Below are 18,689 nucleotides of genomic sequence, written 5' to 3' on the forward strand. Positions count from 1 at the left end.
TTTTTAAATGGGCCTAATGCATAAATCGTTTATGACAATAGACCTCTTCATAATTTTAACTATTTTAGTTAAGAGAATTAAAATTTGAACCAAATTGCTTTTAATGAAACCAACTCATTTATTTGGCTCCGCATTTCAACTAGAAACCTATTAACTGGTCAAGTATGTTTAGGTTTGTACCTCAAATCGATTCATATTTTTTTAGCTTTCCACGTCAAACTATTCATTTTTGAAGTATTTTTTACCAAAAAGAAAAACGTTTAAGCATTTTGGAGTAGTTTTTAATATACAAAGAAAATCTTTGAGCGTTTTGAACATTTTTAAGCATTTTGAAGTGATTTTTTATATATGAAGAAAAATTTTTGAACATTTTGAGCATTATTTGTCAAGTAGGTATTTTCGTTAATTATATTGTTAAATGGAATATAGTATATCGTTTGAAGTTATTAATCTTATTAAACAGAATTTAGTAGTTTTGATGATTTTTGGGCATTAGTTGACTAGTTTTTGGGCATTAAGTGACTAGTTTTTGAGCATTACGTGGCTGATTTTGAATGTTACGTGACTAATTTTGGGTATTACGTGACTAGTTTTTAAATATTATATGATTAATTTTTAAGTATTGCGTGACTGGCTTTGGACATTACGTGATTACTTGATATGACATTGCGTGACTAGTTGATATAGTATTGCGTGACTAATTGATAGGCATTGCATGACTTGTTAGTAAAACATTGCGTTGATTTGTTAGTAAGTCATTGTGTGACTTAGGCATTATTCAAAAATCAGTCATGCAATGCCTAAAACTAATCTCATAATATCTAAAAATCAGTCAAGTAGTGATTAAGTCACGTAATACTTAAAAATCAGTCTCGTAATACTTAAAAACCAATCTAATGAATTTCAACTCCTTAACTTTGGGATTTTATGAATAAACCAATAAATTCAAAAATCTAAAATACATAATTTTATTTTTTCACTAAGCCATGAAATTGTGTATTTCATAAATGATATGTTACAAAATTCCATAACCTTCTAAAATAAGATAAAATATATCCCTATCAAGAGGACTTTGCTCACTCTCTTTATATAAAAACAAAATATACCCATTTTACAAAATATTATCTGAACAATTTTAATTCAAAATCTCATAAAAAAATTAAAATCATCGACAAACATGCTTAATAATAATTTCAATATCAGACACAACAAATTCATGAATCACCATATAACCCATTGAACATGCTTTAACTATTCCTTTTCCCTAAGCTCATTATCTTAACCAATCCGATCCAACTCATCAACACAGGCATCTCCATTGCAACACACGTTTCAAAACAAGTCATCACCAAAAAAATTCAACTACAACATTTATCATGCTGTATGTAATTACCATAAAAGAGTAAAATTACTGTTCATCACTCTTGATAATCTCAAAATACACTATTTAAAAAAATAAAATAAAAAGAAAAGTGCTTGATGTCATATCTATTTTTTAAATAGTGAGATAGATAATATTTAACGGGAGAAAAATTAATATTTAATTTTAAAATTTTTATCTGTGTGATGAGATAGAAAAAAATAAAATTATTTTAATTTATTTAAAATTATTTAAAAGATATTGTTATCAAATTATATAAAAAATTAATTAAAAATAATTAAAATTATAAAAATTAATACTTTTAAATTAAACTAAAGCTATTTCTCATAATTTTCTCTTTAATGACATATTTTTCGTATCTCAAGTGAGGTGCAGTGAAGTGATCGTGATAAATGCAAGGGGAGAAGGAAGATAGTTATAGATGGGTGATTGGGGTGTGTTGAGCACTCCACGTGGCGCAAACCCAGCACTTTAAAACACCATCTCTCTCAAAATCCCAATCATGATTCAGTGAGTAAACTGGAACTGGGGGAGGGAGATAGATACTTTCTCTCTACTTGCAAAAAGATCTCAAAAGTTTCCAAGACCAGCGAGGAAACACAATGGATTCTATTCCTCTACGCTCACTCCACCCTCAAATACTAGTTCGGAAGCAACTCAGATTCCTCCCAAACACCGCTCTTTCCAATCCCAGGATTTCTTTTCCTTTTCCGCCGGGAATCAACCGCCACCGTAAACACTCTCTTCCACTCTTTTTTGCCGTTTCCTCCACTCTCACTAGGTACCCTTTTTGTTCTTCTTTTTTTTTATTTTTAAACTTCCATTGTCATGAAATCTTTTTTTTTTTTATAACTTTTTGCTGCTGCAGAACTATCTGAAGATGAAAGTAAATTAGTTCTATAAACTGTTCATTCAACTGCTCTTGCTTGGACAAATGTCTGAAAATGAAATTATTGGAATGGCCATTACTGCTGAAGTTTTACTTTTACTATGATGAATTACGGTGATTAAGTTTAAAACCTCGGTAAGCAGGTTTATAAAACTCGCCACGTTTTTTTCCGATGAGAAATGTCTGAAAATGGAATGGTTATTTGAGTTTTAGTATTTAATATGGTTTAAAAGCAAATGGCATTGCTTTTTTTTTTGTTTCTAACTTATTTTATCAAATGCTATTAAGAATGGGAGATGACTAAATTGGGTTTTTGCTTTTGGGAGCAGAGAAGAAGAAAAGAAGAAGATGAAAGCGAAACCAAAGTCTGGACGTGGCAAAGTAGGCCTTAATGTTTGTTTAGATCACCAGGTTGAATTTGGTGAGCATGTAGCAATTTTAGGGTCCACAAAAGAATTGGGATCGTGGAAGAAGCAGGTGCCTATGAACTGGACTGAGGGTGGATGGGTATGCGACTTGGAGCTGAAAGGGGATGAGTCGGTTGAGTATAAATTTGTGATTGTTAGGAAGGACAAGAGTGTAGTATGGGAAGGTGGGGATAACCGTGTCCTGAAACTGCCTCAAAGTGGGAATTTTGGGATGGTATGTCACTGGAATTCAACAGGGGAGACAGTGGAACTATTGCCTTTAAGTTTGGAAGAGTATGGAGACAGAGTGGAGGATGATGGGCATAATGAATCTACTGCTGAAGTCTTGGAAGTGGAGACAAGTCCTTTTGTTCGAAATTGGCAGGGGAGGCCTGCCTCCTTCATGCGGTCAAATGAGCATCACAACAGAGAATTGGAGAGGAAATGGGATACAACCGGTCTTGAAGGGTTGGCTTTGAAATTAGTTGAAGGTGATAAAAGTTCAAGGAATTGGTGGAGAAAGGTACAGATATTTATAATGTTAATTGCAATATTCATATTTATGGAAATTGTTCTAGAGATGTCATAATCAATATATTTTCTGTACCACCCTTGATTTTAGTAATTGAATTTGCAATTAACTTCACACATATCATTTGATGATTCGTAGTGTTGTGGGATATATGTGTAGTGTAGCTGTAGCATGATAGTATTGATGCAAATATTGACTACCAAGGGCATTTAAGCTTATTCTGCTGAATCCCCTTATCATAAGCCCTGAGTATGAAGTTACATGCAATCTGTCTAGCAGTTCACATGTTTGCACTTAAATACAACACTGGTTGATGATGTCATGTGTCAAGGCAGGCCAGTGAAGCTGTAAAAATGTGATAAAAATTTGGCAATAAGGAAACCCAAAACCATGGATTATTATTTTCTTTAGTGAACAAATAACACTGACCAGTTTGAATGTGTTTAAATATAATTTCAAAGCTAAAGAAGTAGGAAATTTGTTGGAGAATCCTTCCCTATTTCTAGGTAAAGTTTTTGTTTTTTCCTTTTGGGTGGTTGGATGCATGGAAGTTTGGCACATATGGCAGTTGGATAGTTGATAATATAATATGTGTCTTATCCTCCATGGCCTGTCTTTTTAACCAATAAAAAATGCTTATTTATATAAACCATGTCCATTCATTATTTAGATCATGGCTTAGCTTGTAAACTTCTGTCTTTGTGATTAATGCCATGATATCTTTGACCATTGACAGTTTTCTTTCTTTGTTTTCCTATTGCTTATGAAAGCTTGAAGTTGTTCATGAGCTATTAGTTGGAAGTTTGCAAAGTGGGGAACTATTGGAGGCTCTAATATGCTCTGCTATCTATCTGAAGGTATTTTACATATCTTTGTGTTACAGTTTATTTGGTGATTTATTCTTCCATGCTGCTCTTAGATCTTGTTCTTATGCAGTGGATAAACACAGGGCAAATTCCTTGTTTTGAAGATGGCGGTCATCACCGGCCAAACAGACATGCTGAGATTTCCAGGCATATATTTTGTGAATTAGAACGAATCTCAAGTAGGAAAGATACTTCACCTCAGGTGCTCTATTGCTGCGGTTTGCTGTATTGGTAGTTTTCATAGTTGTTAAAATTAAATGTGTAGTCAATGAGTATTGCGTTATTCCATGTATCCTACTCTAATTTTCTCAACAGTATTAGTAATGAAAGACATAGCCTTTTCCCATTACTTAGGGTCAGTTACATGGACTATATTTTGCCGTTGTGTTCAATTTAAACTATATCCTGAATAAGATTAGTAAACACACACTCCAGCATAGTTTATGTTTTTTTTTTCTTTTATGTCTCAGAATTGATATCATCATAGCACCATTGCTCCATTTTCTAAGTCTCTTGCTTGGTAAATTTGTGTTAAATTATATTTTGTCCATCCTTTTAGCATGGACTAAAGGCTTTTGCTTGTAACCATATGTGAGAATCTAGGAGCTATATTTGTGCATTTTTCACAGGATGATAGAAAATGATGTGTTAGGTGTTATTTAGGATTTCTTTACTTACGTTTATCATATAGTGGATTACCAATAAGAACTTTAGCAAAGTGAGAGAAAGGCACATTCTGGCTGAAAGGAGGATAAGGGTAATGCTTGTCTTTGTCTTAGAATTTGAGAGAATCCAAGAACATATTGATGATCCAGATACAGGACTCCTTGTTCACTTTATTGGTATTTTACTTTGCTCAGACTTGTCAAAAATGGTCTACTATGTTGATATGACATGATCTGGAGTCTAGTTTTGTAAGGGGCAGCTTAGATGTGAGAATTGGCATAAAGAATGAGTAGAAGGACGGTGGGTGAGAGGTAAGGAGAGAATGTTGAAGATGAATGAGTGACTTAGTTGTTGGAAAAGGAGAGGGGGAAGGAAGTTGGCTTTCATTGTTAGCTATTCTGCTTGGCATCCTCATAATCAGTTCAAAACCTTAAATGATGCAATAACTGATCATTGAGCTTAACTTAGTGGGAATAATTGTGTCTTAATGGGCATGAATCTGTTCTTTCATGAAATGTCAAAGCAGAAAGTCCTGACTCTTGCTATAGAAATTGTGATCTCTAACCACAAGAAACTCAAGGTACACATTAAGACTCGGTAGACAATGTGTTAGGTATTGGGACTCGAAGTAGCTTTATGAACATTAGACTCAGTTAATATTGTCTTAATTAATAAAAAATGTATATGTTGCTTTATCACTGTCAGTCTGACATTCTGTAATATTTTCTTATCACCAATTGCTTGGTCTTAGACTTTAATGGACTAAAGAGCTGGTGTAATAGAAGCCTAGAGTATCTCAAAATTTAAAATCCACTGGTTCCTTATGTTAATTCAATCATAATGGTTTTTTGGGAGGAGTGATTGGATGTAACCTTTTAGGATTTGCAGAAAGGGTTGCTATTATTCTTAAATAAGTGATTTTGTACATGTTCATGAGAGTTTTCTTTTCTTAAATTAACATATTTTACTAATTAGTCCCCTCTTTATTTTTGCATGTTTCCTTTATTAAAGCTTATATTAGGAAATTAGAATATAAAAGTATGTTACATGCAGCAAGCACCAAATATTGAAGAAATGGACAAATAATACAAATCTCATGCAGTTTCAACGATGAACATTTTTTTTCTTATGTTTTGATTTATGTGTAGCACACTAGTCATTTTGTCTTTAATTTTCTCAGTAACCTTTTTCTTCCCTAATTCTAGGAGGTGCTTGTTATTCGGAAGATCCACCCTTGTCTGCCATCATTTAAAGCAGAATTTACAGCATCTGTCCCACTTACCCGGATTAGAGACATTGCTCATCGGAATGATATCCCTCATGATCTCAAGGTCAGATTTTACAAGCACTTGGCAAGGTTTTTTTTTTTTTTGTGTAATTTAAATTACTAATTAATTTTCAATTTACATATTCCAGCAAGAAATTAAGCATACAATACAGAACAAGCTCCATCGAAATGCTGGCCCTGAAGACTTAGTCGCAACAGATGCAATGCTTGCTAGAGTCACTAAGAATCCTGGAGAATATAGTGAACCATTTGTTGAACAATTCAAGATATTCCATCAGGAACTCAAAGATTTCTTCAATGCTGGAAGGTTCGATTTAAATAATTTGTGTTTCTTACATTTACTCTTTCTTGGACCCATGGTTATACTATTGATATTAATTAAAAATTCTTGTTGAAGATAGTATTATGCAACATTACAGTAGCATAGAATTCTCTCTGATACTGATACAATCAATTGACGGTTTTTAGTTCCCACCCTATCTGTTTTTAACCCTTCTCTGTATTTTTCTATGTAAGTTGCCTTCATCAAGGAGAGTGGATTTCCTACTTGCTTTAGTCAATCATACATAGCAATGAAATTATGAGGCATAAAAGCTGTTGACCTTTGTAACCTTTTGTATTACTTAATTACAATGACTTTTCCACTTCATGGACTGATCCTGTTCTTTGTTTGATGCTTTGTCTTGAATCTTAAGACTCCTTGTTGGACATTTATGCAGCTATCTAAGATTTTATGTTATTGCAGCCTCACTGAACAGCTTGAGTCAATCAGAGAATCTTTAGATGAATGGAGCCTTGCAGCTCTTGCAATGTTTCTGGAGTGCAAAAGGGTAGATTGTTAATTTGTTGCTCATGGTTTCATTTATTGCCATGGTTTTGTAGTAAGAGTTTTTATGTAGTGCTTTATGGAATTTGACAGAAAGTTCATTTGTGAATTAACTATGCTGTTAATAAAATACCTGCATAGAGTTGCTGGCTTATCCATGTCAAGAACACCAGTGTCTATTTTTTATTTGATTATTTGAGATGGTAATTATTGTGCCATATATTAGTAGATTCATTTGGTTCAGTAAGGAAATTTCATGGCTTCTTGCTGCTTAAGTGAATAATATGCAAGTCTTTTTATAGCTATAATGAACTAGAACAAGGATTGGGATATGCCTAGACTCCTACTATGGTACTAATCTATGATTTTCCTTTAGAAGGATGATGCTTGAATGTAACAAATGAAGGGAATTTTTTCTGCATAATGGGAGGTTTTATGCATCAGTATAAGAGTAGAATCCATGGCTTTAATGGACTTGTAATGTCTTCACAACGTGCCAAGGCATTTTGGGTATGCTTGTGCCAATAAAGGGTTGACTAGGTCATAGAGTGATCTACGAGGGTAGCCTTATAAATGATAAACCTTGGTGTCCATTCTCAAGGGTTGGTTTTTCTTGGCTGTTTCAATGAAGTTGCAAAGAACTGGCTGAACCTCCTTAATGGGAGAGTTGGGAGAAACTGTGAGGTGATTTCCAATCAAAGATTCATTTAAAAGATCTTCTTTTCCTATCATGACATCCTCTGCGGTGACCTTGTTAAAAAATTCAAAAAAAGTTTAAAAGCAAGTATAATTAGGAAGAGATCTGATCTACCTTCTTTTTGCTGCAATATTGCAAGAACATAAACAATATTAGATCCAATGTATATCACAATTAATTATATTGGGAATTCTAGAAAAAGAATATTTGATCCATGTTCGTGAAGGTTCAACAATGTTTCTTGTGGCTGTCTTTTACCTAACACAATCCTCTTTATCTGGGCTTGATACTGATTGTAGAAAAGAAACCCATGAAGGGGGGAATGGGAAAATCAAAGAAGACATGGGAGGAAACTATCAAAAAATAACTTTCCTTAAATGATTTTACTTAGGATATGGTTCTCAATAGAGTGCAATAGCAGAATCTGATCCATGTAGCCAATCCCATATAGTGGGAAAAGGCTTGTTGTTGAACTACAAATGAAAATTTTGAAGTCAGTACAAAAAGGCTTTGTTGTTATTGCAAATTTATTTCTAAATGATGAATTTTTGTTGTACTCACCTAATTTCTCTAAGAGTCATATTTATATTTCCAGAGTTTGGATGCTGCAGAAGAATCAAGTAGCAGTTTGGATTTAATCAAGACAATGCGATCTTTGAGTGCTTTGAGAGAAGTAATATTGAAGGGTCTTGACAGTGGTCTTAGAAATGATGCTCCTGATGCTGCAATAGCAATGCGTCAAAAGGTGAGTCCAATTTTATAATGTTTCAGCATAAGCTTCAATAAACAGAAATTTGACTGTTGTTGTCTGCAACTGTCAGTGGCGGCTTTGTGAAATTGGCCTTGAGGACTATTCCTTTGTCCTCTTAAGCAGGTATTTATCTGAATTTCTTGGGTTGCTTTTGATACTTATTTCTTGTTCCTTACCTTGTAAAGGCAGAAAGCTTTTCGAAACATTCCAAATGTGTATGTTATGAGTTTATGTGATACTTAGTTTAAATGAACATTGGCATTTTATACAGTTGTTTACATAAGATCTTGTTTAACACGTGCATGACTCCAACTGAGACAACAAACTTCTTCATGCAGAAAACAAAGTGGTTAGGAAAAGTCAAGATTAAATTCCAAGAAGATTTTGAATACGGTCATTGTTTGATGTGGCTTTAGGGTTTAGGTCTGTAGCCTGGATCCCTTTTTCTTTGTTCTTACCCTTTAGTTTACAATATTGTTTTCTATTCCCTCCAGCAGAAACCAACCCTACTAACATCACTCTTCCATTGTTCACATGTATTTTCACAGTATCAGAACAGCCACTGAATAGCTTTTTAAATCCTTTGTTTCTTCATGCATTCTGAACCCCTTGCCTATGCTAATTATGAAGCCTAATTTTTCTTCTAGCTTCCCCATTGTTTTACCTCAAAACCTCAGTAGTTTTCACCAAAAATCCTAATCAGCCTATCATTTCACCTTTTTTTTTTTTTTTTTGCTCAGCCCTATCATTTCACTTTAGTTACCAAATTTTTTGTCAGCCTCTTGGTGTTGTATGTCACTTTTCTATATTCTTTTCCTTGAAGAATTGGTAGTAGGCATCTGCATTACTCTTAACATAGGGAAGTTCTATAAAAGATTCTGTTTATGATATCAAGAATTCATGTTAATAGGATGGAATGATGTCATATTAATGTGTTTTTGTGAATGCAGCTTGGTGTTATATATCACTTATCTATATTCTTTTCCTTGAAGAATTTGTATTAGGCATCTGTGTTACTCTTAAGATTGGGAAGCTTTATAAAAGATACTATTTATGATATCAAGAATTCACATTAATAGGATGGAATGATGTCATATGTGTTTTTGGCAATCCTAAAGGGCAACAAACTGAAGCTAGAAAAAACTATGTCATGTTTTACTTGTGCTGGTTAGGCCAGTTAAACTGAGCTTCTAACCTCAGGACAGAAAGTCATTCATGTTGCTCTTATTTAACACATATATTTTCTGCATGGGTTTCACACAATACAATCTGCAATGTCATGCATGCAAAAAACTAGTGATATGCTCAACCTTGCAACCAATTCTGCAAAAAAGGCTGCTTAATAAAAGGTGATTATGGTCATGCACATCACCTATTCAGCCTCAACAGAAGCCTTTATTGCATTTGTAATGACAAATTTTTATTCAAAAAAAATAGTTTCGTGTGGAAACAGAATCATTTTACTTTCTGGTTTCCCACCTTTCTGTATATACTTTGTCTGCAAGCAATATGTTTAGTGTTATGCTGTTTTTCTCTCCATTTCTCTCATTCATGCAGTACTGACTTGCACTAAATTAGGCTACTCAACACACATGAAGCTATGGGAGGAGCCAATTGGCTTGCAGATAATCTGGAATCAAAAAATACGGGCTCTTGGAATAATCCACTTGCTGCCCTAATTGTTGGTGTTCATCAGCTTAATTTATCTGGTTGGAAACCAGAAGAGTGTGCTGCTATCGAAAATGAGCTTACTGCCTGGCAAGAGAAAGTTCTCTTTGAAAAGGAAGGTACCTTTCTCATCTTTTTGTCTCTTAGTTCTGGAAATGTTTTGCATGGTTGGTAGAATAGCTCTAGGTACATTGTTTATTTCATTTTCTTGGCCCCTTTTGTTTCTTATGAAGGAAGTGAAGATGGCAAAAGAATTTGGGCATTAAGACTCAAAGCTACACTTGACAGAACAAGGAGGCTGACTGAGGAATATTCTGAAGCTCTTCTTCAAATATTCCCTCAAAAAGTGCAGGTCAAGAATCTGATCTTCTTGTGGTAAAGAAATGTTTTGTGCTGTATGATGAAACTTTTGTGAATGATTAATACCTGAGATTGATGTAAGTTAGCAAATTGTTTTCTATGGAATAAAACGCCTAAATTCTTTTAGTACTAAGGTTAATGACCTGTTTTAGATCGTAACCTTTAGAGGCAATATCAGATAAATTCTGGAAGGCATTTGCAATATTCAATGTATCGATAGATTTCTTCCTCAATGTTTCAACCTCCAACTGATGCAGCTTCATAATATCAGTCATTTAATTTAAGGTTAATAAATGAACTGGAATTCTAAATGGAAGTTATTTCTTCACTCTTGAAGATGCTTGGGAAAGCTCTTGGAATTCCGGAGAACAGCGTAAGGACGTATGCTGAAGCTGAGATTCGGGCTGGGTATGGTAACATTTATCTTTCTGATAAATTTCTAAAGAATGTTGCTAGATAAGTTTGTATTTTTGTCGTTTAAAACTTTAGAAAACAAAAATCATACTACTGGCACATAATTTACATTTTTCTATTTTCCTAACTGGAAAAGTTCATTTGTAGGGTGATTTTTCAGGTTTCAAAACTATGTACTCTTCTTCTGAAAGCTGTTAGAGCAGCACTTGGTTTGCAGGGTTGGGATGTCCTCGTTCCAGGAGTGGCTTCTGGAACGTTGGTTCAGGTACCTCAATAACTTGAGTGACTGCATTTCATTATAAGGATAGTGTTGTTTACACTTTGTCTCTCTCATTTCATGGCTTACTTCTGAATCCACAAACACAATGTGTCACTGTCACTGAGCCCCGTACATTAAGAAGCAGATGTAGTTATGTTTTTGTTGTTGAAAAGAAGGTAGTGAGATGAGATTGTGTATATATCATTGTCCTAATTGCAACCAATCCAGTTCAAATATAGCTTCTATCTGCAAATTTTTTTACTGGGTGTTAAAAGTCTTTTATCTAATTTTATAAATAGAGAAGTATAGAACAGTGATGTCCAGTTTTTTTTTTTTTTTTGAAAAATGCGGGATTAAAGCTTTCTGATAACTTTTCATTGAGCACCCCTAATTCATCTACACAATAGGGCACAAGAATCAGTTAAAAGCCAGCCTCATTGAGGTGCCAAGCCTCCTCGTTATAAAACAGACTAATTAGAGGGCTCCAAAATGTACAAACTAAAAGAAAAGGGTGATGACCCACAACTTCACATTAATACTTGGCAAGTATTTTTAACAAAAAGAAAATATCTTATGTAAAATTGTAATGTGCTTGTCTACAACAACAAAATTATCCAAAATTGATAAGAATGTTAAACAAAGGAAGCTCATTACTAAACATAATCAGTACAATGGCTTATTCATCCTCCTGGCTACGCAACCTGGCAAGCTTGTTAGTGACAACAACGTCAAGTTGAGCTGCACTTTCAACAATCTCTTTCCTCCTCCTTGTGGAAACATCATGGGCAATCTCAGCAGAGTATGTCCTGTTGTGGATCATCAACAGTTCAAGCTCTTTGATGTTGTGCACAACAAATTTCTTAAAGCCATTAGGAAGATAGTGACGAGTCTTCTTGTCTGAACCATAACCAATGCTGGGCATCAAAGTGCATCCCTTGAACTTTCTTCTTACACAGGAATCAATATCCTTTGGTCTATGCCAGTTTGTCTTGACAGAGATTTTGTGGTCGCTCTTGGGTCTCTTGAACTTCTTGACCCTCTTCTTCACGATCTTCTTACTTAGAAGCAGCATCACCATTTCTTCTTATACTTCCGGAATGTTGGTTCACATGTAACTGGAGTTGATTTTGATGCGACACAGATATTATTATTGTGTCAGAATATAGCAATATTTAGTAATTGTTACATCATGATACTGTTTGGCTTAAAGGATGTTTCATATGATAATGACTGGACTTTTGCTTATATGTGATGCCAAATTACTTTTGCTTCAGGTTGAGAACATTGTCCCTGGATCACTGCCATCATTTTTGGAAGGACCTGTTATTCTTGTTGTCAATAAAGCTGATGGAGATGAGGAGGTTTGAGATGGTTCTGATCCTTGTATATTATTTGTCATTTTCTTGCGTGCAAGTAAAGTGGTCATCTAATCTCATTTGACACATTTGGCAGGTGACAGCAGCTGGGTCTAATATCACAGGAGTTGTACTTCTGCAGGAGCTGCCTCACCTATCTCATCTTGGTGTTAGGGCCCGACAAGTAAGTTCTTTTTCTTTTATGTCATTAAATTTATTTCAATATTTTTGATAGAAACATTGATAAAGTATGTGATAGAGACTGATAGAGTACATACTTTTGTGCAGGAAAAAGTTGTCTTTGTTACATGTGAAGATGAAGATATAGTTTCTAATATACAAATTCTTGCAGGAAAATATGTCAGGTTATTTCTGAACTTCTCCTCAATAGAATCAACTTTTGGCTTCATAAATCAGCTATTAAAAGTTAGCTCTATTACCATTGAGTCTGATACTTGAATGGTTTGTTTGTTTGCTTCTTGTGTTTGTAAAATCTTGAAGACTGGAAGCATTGTCAACTGGCGTGCATTTAAGTCCATCTTCTTTAGATGATCACAATGCTGATTCTGTTGCGAAAAATCTTTCAAGAAATGGTTCACCTGCTGTTGAAGTGCATGGATCTCATGATTCATCCAGGTTGGCTGTTAAAGCCCCAAACTCCAATCAGGCAAGTTTTGCTATCTGCTGTCTTAAATTGCAAGAAGTTAGCAATCTCGTGGTTATCTTTTATGTTGTCTATCAAAATGATATTGGTTTTTCCTTTTCATACAGGGTAGTTCTTCTGCCAGAGTCATACTGCTAGCTGATGCAGATACCCTAACCTCAGGAGCAAAGGCAGCTGCTTGTGGGCGCTTAGCTTCCTTGGCAGCAGTTTCTGATAAGGGTAATGTTTTTGTTCTTGACTGCCCTTCACCATCTTCCCCCTCCCCTTCCCCCAACACCTAAAGGGAGTATTCAGTCATAAGAAATATTGTATGTGAATCATGTTCAACAAGATCTTTTTCTTATGCAAAAAATATAAGTTATTGAAGTATTATACAAGATAATATATTTGTTTAATTGTTCCCCTTCTAATTGTTTTAACAAATTCATTTTGTATAAGTTGCATGAACTTTGATTGAAGATCATTTTCTTATGTAAATAATATACGTTATTGAAGTATTATACAAGATAATATATTTGTTTAATAGTTCCCCTTCTAAATGTTTTACAGATTCATTTTGTATAAGTTGCATGAACATATAAATTGTCATTCATTTATTGTCATTTTGCCTAATTTCTTTTTATTTTTTTGGTTTCTTTATGGTAGTCTACAGTGAACAAGGGGTGCCAGCTTCATTTCGTGTTCCTGCTGGAGTTGTTATACCATTTGGCTCCATGGAATTGGCTTTAGAACAAAACAAATCGTCGGAAACATTCATGTCACTTCTAGAAAAGATAGAAACAGCAGAACTGGAGAATGATGAGCTCGACAAACTATGCCACCAACTCCAGCAACTGGTCTCTTCCCTACAGCCCTCGAAAGATGTAATTGATAGCATAATTAGAGTATTTCCCGGCAATGTACGCTTAATTGTTCGTTCAAGTGCAAATGTTGAGGATTTGGCAGGGATGTCAGCTGCTGGACTTTATGAATCAATTCCAAACGTCAGTCCTTCAAATCCAACTGTTTTTTCTAGTGCTATTAGCCAAGTATGGGCTTCACTCTATACTCGAAGAGCAGTACTAAGTCGCCGAGCTGCTGGAGTGACCCAGAAAGATGCGGCAATGGCAGTCCTAGTGCAAGAAATGCTTTCACCTGATCTTTCATTTGTACTCCACACACTCAGCCCAACAGACCATGACCATAACTATGTTGAGGCGGAGATTGCTCCAGGGCTCGGTGAAACCCTTGCTTCAGGAACTAGAGGCACACCCTGGCGTGTCTCTTCTGGGAAGTTTGATGGGCTTGTGCGAACACTAGCATTTGCAAATTTCAGTGAGGAGATGGTGGTATCAGGTGCTGGTCCTGCTGATGGGGAAGTTATTCGTTTGACAGTGGACTACAGTAAAAAACCATTAACAGTTGACCCGATATTTCGTCACCAGCTTAGTCAGCGTCTCTGTGCTGTTGGGTTTTTCCTGGAGCGGAAGTTTGGCTGCCCACAGGATGTGGAAGGATGTGTTCTAGGAAAAGATATTTATGTCGTTCAGACACGCCCTCAACCCCAGTAATGGCTTCTACCGTCTCATCTATATGGAAACTAAGTACTTTTGATCTTTGGAAATGCGAGCATTATATGCAATTTCAAGCTTTCCATGGTCTACGTACCCAGTATAGATGCGGCTTTAAGCATTCTATGTCTGGCATAACCAGTGTAGATTGTATAATCACAAGTTATAGATTACACCACTTATACATGCAGGCTGAAGGACAAGGGAAGGGTTGTGGTACTACAATTATGTGCTAGTAATCCATGTTTTATTATCTGAAGACAGTGGAAGGGATGTCTGTGCGCTTTCAGTTGATTGCTCCGCCAGTCGGTTGACACGCATGTTAATCAGTGAAGCATCCAATGCTGCAAATCTCAATGTTGTTGTTTCTTATAATTATCATATCAACTATTGGAAAATGTTGGCAACTGAGGACTGATATGTCTTCGGCTTTGAGAATAAAGAGGGAACCATCATCCCTTCTATTGCAGATGGGGTGGATGTTCCTACGCTTGTTTACAATCTAGGTTGGAATAACAGGTTTGGATTCGAGTCCTATTTAAATCCAGTTGTTGGAATAATGAAAATGATGCAAAGTTTGGAATTGAATTGACCCTGGCTTTGCAGGGGAGGTATGAGCCTCTTGGCCAAAGCCCGACTCCATTTAGTTTTTGGTTATGGTGATAACAACCATTTAACATATTCACCGTTAATCATTCCTCACTCAACTCTATTTTACCGAAACGTGGAAAACTGAAACCAATTAGTTTTTGTACAAACCAAACCTACGAGGTATCAGGTCTATTTGTTCGTTACTCGCTCTTATTTATTAGGGAAAAAGGTGGCTATAACACATTTCGTCATCCCTTCAATCATTTTTTCTTGTATCTGAAGTTTATGATGACATAAACTCTATGTTAAGTTTCTTATTCTTAAAATAGATTCATTTATTAGATAGATGATTTCTTCAGTTTTGGTGAGAAAGAAAACAAACATAGAGGGTAGAGGGTGGAGTCTCCAAGCAAGTATGAATGTCTTCAAACGTGGGCCAGGCACAAGTGCTGGTTCAAGCCAAACCACTGTGCTAAAGCCAGTCTGGCCTCACCACACGTTGTGTTGCTGAGAGAGGTTCGACTACAATTATTAATCTAAACTCTTCAAGTCTCAAGGACCATTGATGCTATAAAGTTGAAAGGGGCGAAAGAGCAAAAATTGGGGAAGCTGGCAGACCATACAGCTAACTTTGTCTCAACTGCCCCAGCTATAGAAAGTTCTCCTTCAAACTTTAATAACCATCCTTTTTGTTCCAACTGCCTTTCCTGTCAGGTCTTGTGTCATGTATCAATGCCATGTTTCCCATCTCAACCAAGGTGTGTAGATGGATAAAAAATTATCAACTAGCATCCAAAATTTTTAGTTAACATCAACTAATTTGGTACAAGTTCAAGCCCACAAACCAACTTTAAATGTGAAGCTTCCTTTTAACTCCTGCAATTCATAACTGCTTCCCTTAGAGGTGGGTTTCACAGGGGCAAAAGAAAAAGCAAATGTCAGCTGCTGTAGGGAATTTCTCAGCATCCAAAGAAATTGGTTTCAATAAAAATGAAACAAAAAATGAAGATTTGAGAGATAACGAAAACAACAAGTTTGTCGATGAAGCAGAGGAAAATGATCATCATAAAGATGAGGACGATCACCATGAGAGTGAGCATGATGAAGAAGATGATGCCAAGCTGATATCTGAAAAGGCATTGGATCTTGGTCCTCAGTTCTCACTCAAAGAGCAGCTTGAAAAGGACAAGGTATGCATGATCTCATTTCCTTTTCATTTCTCTTATCTGCTTCATTTTGCAATACTATCAAGGTATCAAACCAAGCCCAGAACCCAGTACTACTCAAACTCTGTTCATTGGAGCTTTTATCAAGTGCTAACTCAAGCCAAACATTGAAGCGAAGCCCAAGCTTGAATTTTCTTGCTTGAGCTAGCTTGTCTATGTACTCATTTTATCTTAGTTTATTTTTACATGTTTGAAGTTCGAAACAATCACCCATCAAGCTTAAGTTCAAAGAAGTTTTCCAAAATAGCTTGTAAATAAGTTTTTTCATTTAATTTTCATAAACAAGCTAACTTGATTTGGCATCTAAATATAGCTCTGGGTATTTCTTGTTTGATTATTTATTACTTTGTTTCCAAAGGATGATGAGAGTTTGAGGAGATGGAAGGAACAGCTTCTTGGGAGTGTTGATATGTCCGCAGTTGGAGGTAATTTGCTTTTCTTACACAAGTTCTACTACAACCCTCATATATTTTTCCGTTGCATAGAATTGATATCTTTTCTAGGAATTTGAGAACATCCTGCACTAAGTTGGCTAGCTCTCTCTCTCTCTCTCTCTCTTCCCTTTCTGACAGTTCTTGTCTTCTTCAGTCACATTGTATAAGTTAGTGCAAAATATTCCGTACTTCTTTAAATTTTTCAGCAACATTTATACTGTCTGGTACCATGTTTAAGTAAACACACACACACACACACACAAAATTCTGACATTTATTCAGACAATGATTGTAAGATAAATCAGCAGCGCTTACTGCCACATTTGTTTACGATCATTGGAGATAACTAGAAACCTTCCTAAAGCCCTTATCAGTGTTTGTTGGGGTTCACATTTGCCTGCTGTCCTGCCCTACCTCCCATACAGGGAGCAGCTTATGATCTAGTAGTTTGTATTAGGTTTTTGTTTCTGTGTTTCTATTTTTTTTTTTTTTGTATATGAAAAGTTTGCATTATAATTTTAAAATGCAGAAGCTAATAAAAATATATCTCCTTGAAAGCAGAGAGTAAGGAACCACAAGTTAAGATACTGAGCCTTTCAATCCTATGCCCCGGGCGGCCAGATATTATCTTGCCAATTCCATTTACTTCCAAGCCTAAGAGCAGTCTGTTTACACTAAGGGAAGGAAGCCGGTATCGCCTCAAATTCTCCTTCACTGTCTCCAACAACATTGTCTCTGGACTTAAGTACACAAGCACTGTCTGGAAGACTGGTGTTAGAGGTATTAAAAACATGAAAACGTACACTATGATTTCATTAACAAGGAGACATTATTCATTATGGTCATTGATCATGAAACTTTTTTGCAGTGGACAACACAAAGCTGATGTTGGGAACATTTAGCCCCCAGAAAGAACCTTACACATATGATTTGGAAGAAGACACTACCCCTTCGGGCTTGTTTGCTAGAGGGTCATACTCTGCAAGAACCAAGGTAAATCATTGAACTGATAATACTGTATGTTAAAGCTCTGTTTGATCATTACTTTTGTCACATGCTTTTCCTTTTGCAAGTAAAAAGTAAAAATTGTATCTAAAATACAACAACAATAGTAAAAGCAATGATAACATGGAATCTAGAGTAATTATTGAATCTTTCCTTTGATCATATTCTTGACTTTGTTAATTTGTTTTATGCAGTTTGTAGATGACGATGGCAAAGCCTATTTGGATGTGAGTTACCACTTCGAAATCCAGAAGAATTGGCCATCATCATCACGTCCTTGATCAAATACTACCACATTTTGGGTTCTGCAATCCATTGTTCTTATTTGGTTACATCAAAGACTTTGTGCTTGATGTGTTATTTTTCTTACCTTTTTCCTGGTAGCTTGAATTTCCTGTCAACTTTTTCCCTGTGTTTTTTGTGTATGATTGTCTGTCTGTCTACATGATGTCATGGCCTCCACATTCGCTTTAATCGAGGTTCCAAATTGTACATAAAAGTGCCACTTATTGATGAAATGTCCTTCCAAAGGAACTTTGCCTCCAACAATTGGTGAAATCATTATGTATGAAAATGACAGGGAAATGGAAACCATGTGCCATGATTTAGCAAACATGGGATCTGCATCTGCTTTTAATAACTTTAGTTTTGGTGTGCCTTCCATTGCAAGGGTTCCAGAGTCAAAGCCAATCTTAAATATATAGTGGTCCCAACCCTTTTTTGCAAGTATTTGGTTGTCACATGGCATGAAGTTTCATGCCTGGTAGACTCACCACAAACAAAGAGAGGAGAGAGGACTCTAGGACCAATAATGAAGAGAATACTTTTCAAAAAAAAAAAAATAATGAAGAGAAGTTTCC

General features: G+C 35.6%; 3 protein-coding genes across 4 annotated transcripts; 2 read left to right on the plus strand and 1 right to left on the minus strand.

The window, feature by feature from the left end:
• LOC18602578 (phosphoglucan, water dikinase, chloroplastic) lies at positions 1,807–15,108 on the plus strand. Its single transcript, XM_018119819.1, has 19 exons — positions 1,807–2,162; positions 2,600–3,200; positions 3,980–4,066; positions 4,146–4,277; positions 5,947–6,072; positions 6,158–6,336; positions 6,775–6,859; positions 8,148–8,297; positions 8,374–8,426; positions 9,882–10,090; positions 10,205–10,323; positions 10,669–10,739; positions 10,893–11,010; positions 12,279–12,365; positions 12,457–12,543; positions 12,648–12,724; positions 12,861–13,026; positions 13,131–13,242; positions 13,669–15,108. The coding sequence occupies exons 1-19, from the start codon at positions 1,984–1,986 to the stop codon at positions 14,571–14,573; spliced, it is 3,543 nt and encodes a 1,180-aa protein (XP_017975308.1). The 5' UTR covers positions 1,807–1,983; the 3' UTR covers positions 14,574–15,108.
• Positions 11,510–12,097, minus strand: LOC108661787 (60S ribosomal protein L32-1-like). Its single transcript, XM_018119820.1, has one exon. It carries the CDS (start codon positions 12,080–12,082, stop codon positions 11,681–11,683), a length of 402 nt encoding a protein of 133 aa, XP_017975309.1. The 5' UTR covers positions 12,083–12,097; the 3' UTR covers positions 11,510–11,680.
• LOC18602580 (rho GDP-dissociation inhibitor 1) lies at positions 15,790–18,442 on the plus strand. 2 transcript variants are annotated; one of them, XM_018118685.1, is made up of 5 exons: positions 15,790–16,354; positions 16,749–16,815; positions 17,383–17,604; positions 17,693–17,817; positions 18,024–18,442. In XM_018118685.1, exons 1-5 carry the CDS (start codon positions 16,100–16,102, stop codon positions 18,108–18,110), a joined length of 756 nt encoding a protein of 251 aa, XP_017974174.1. In that variant the 5' UTR covers positions 15,790–16,099; the 3' UTR covers positions 18,111–18,442. The 2 variants fall into 2 exon arrangements, with proteins under 2 accessions (XP_017974174.1, XP_007034119.2); XM_007034057.2 differs by having other exon boundaries at positions 15,794–16,354; positions 17,386–17,604.

Source organism: Theobroma cacao, chromosome 4, assembly GCF_000208745.1.
Source record: "Theobroma cacao cultivar B97-61/B2 chromosome 4, Criollo_cocoa_genome_V2, whole genome shotgun sequence".
In the NCBI taxonomy this organism is placed as follows: Eukaryota; Viridiplantae; Streptophyta; class Magnoliopsida; order Malvales; family Malvaceae; genus Theobroma; species Theobroma cacao.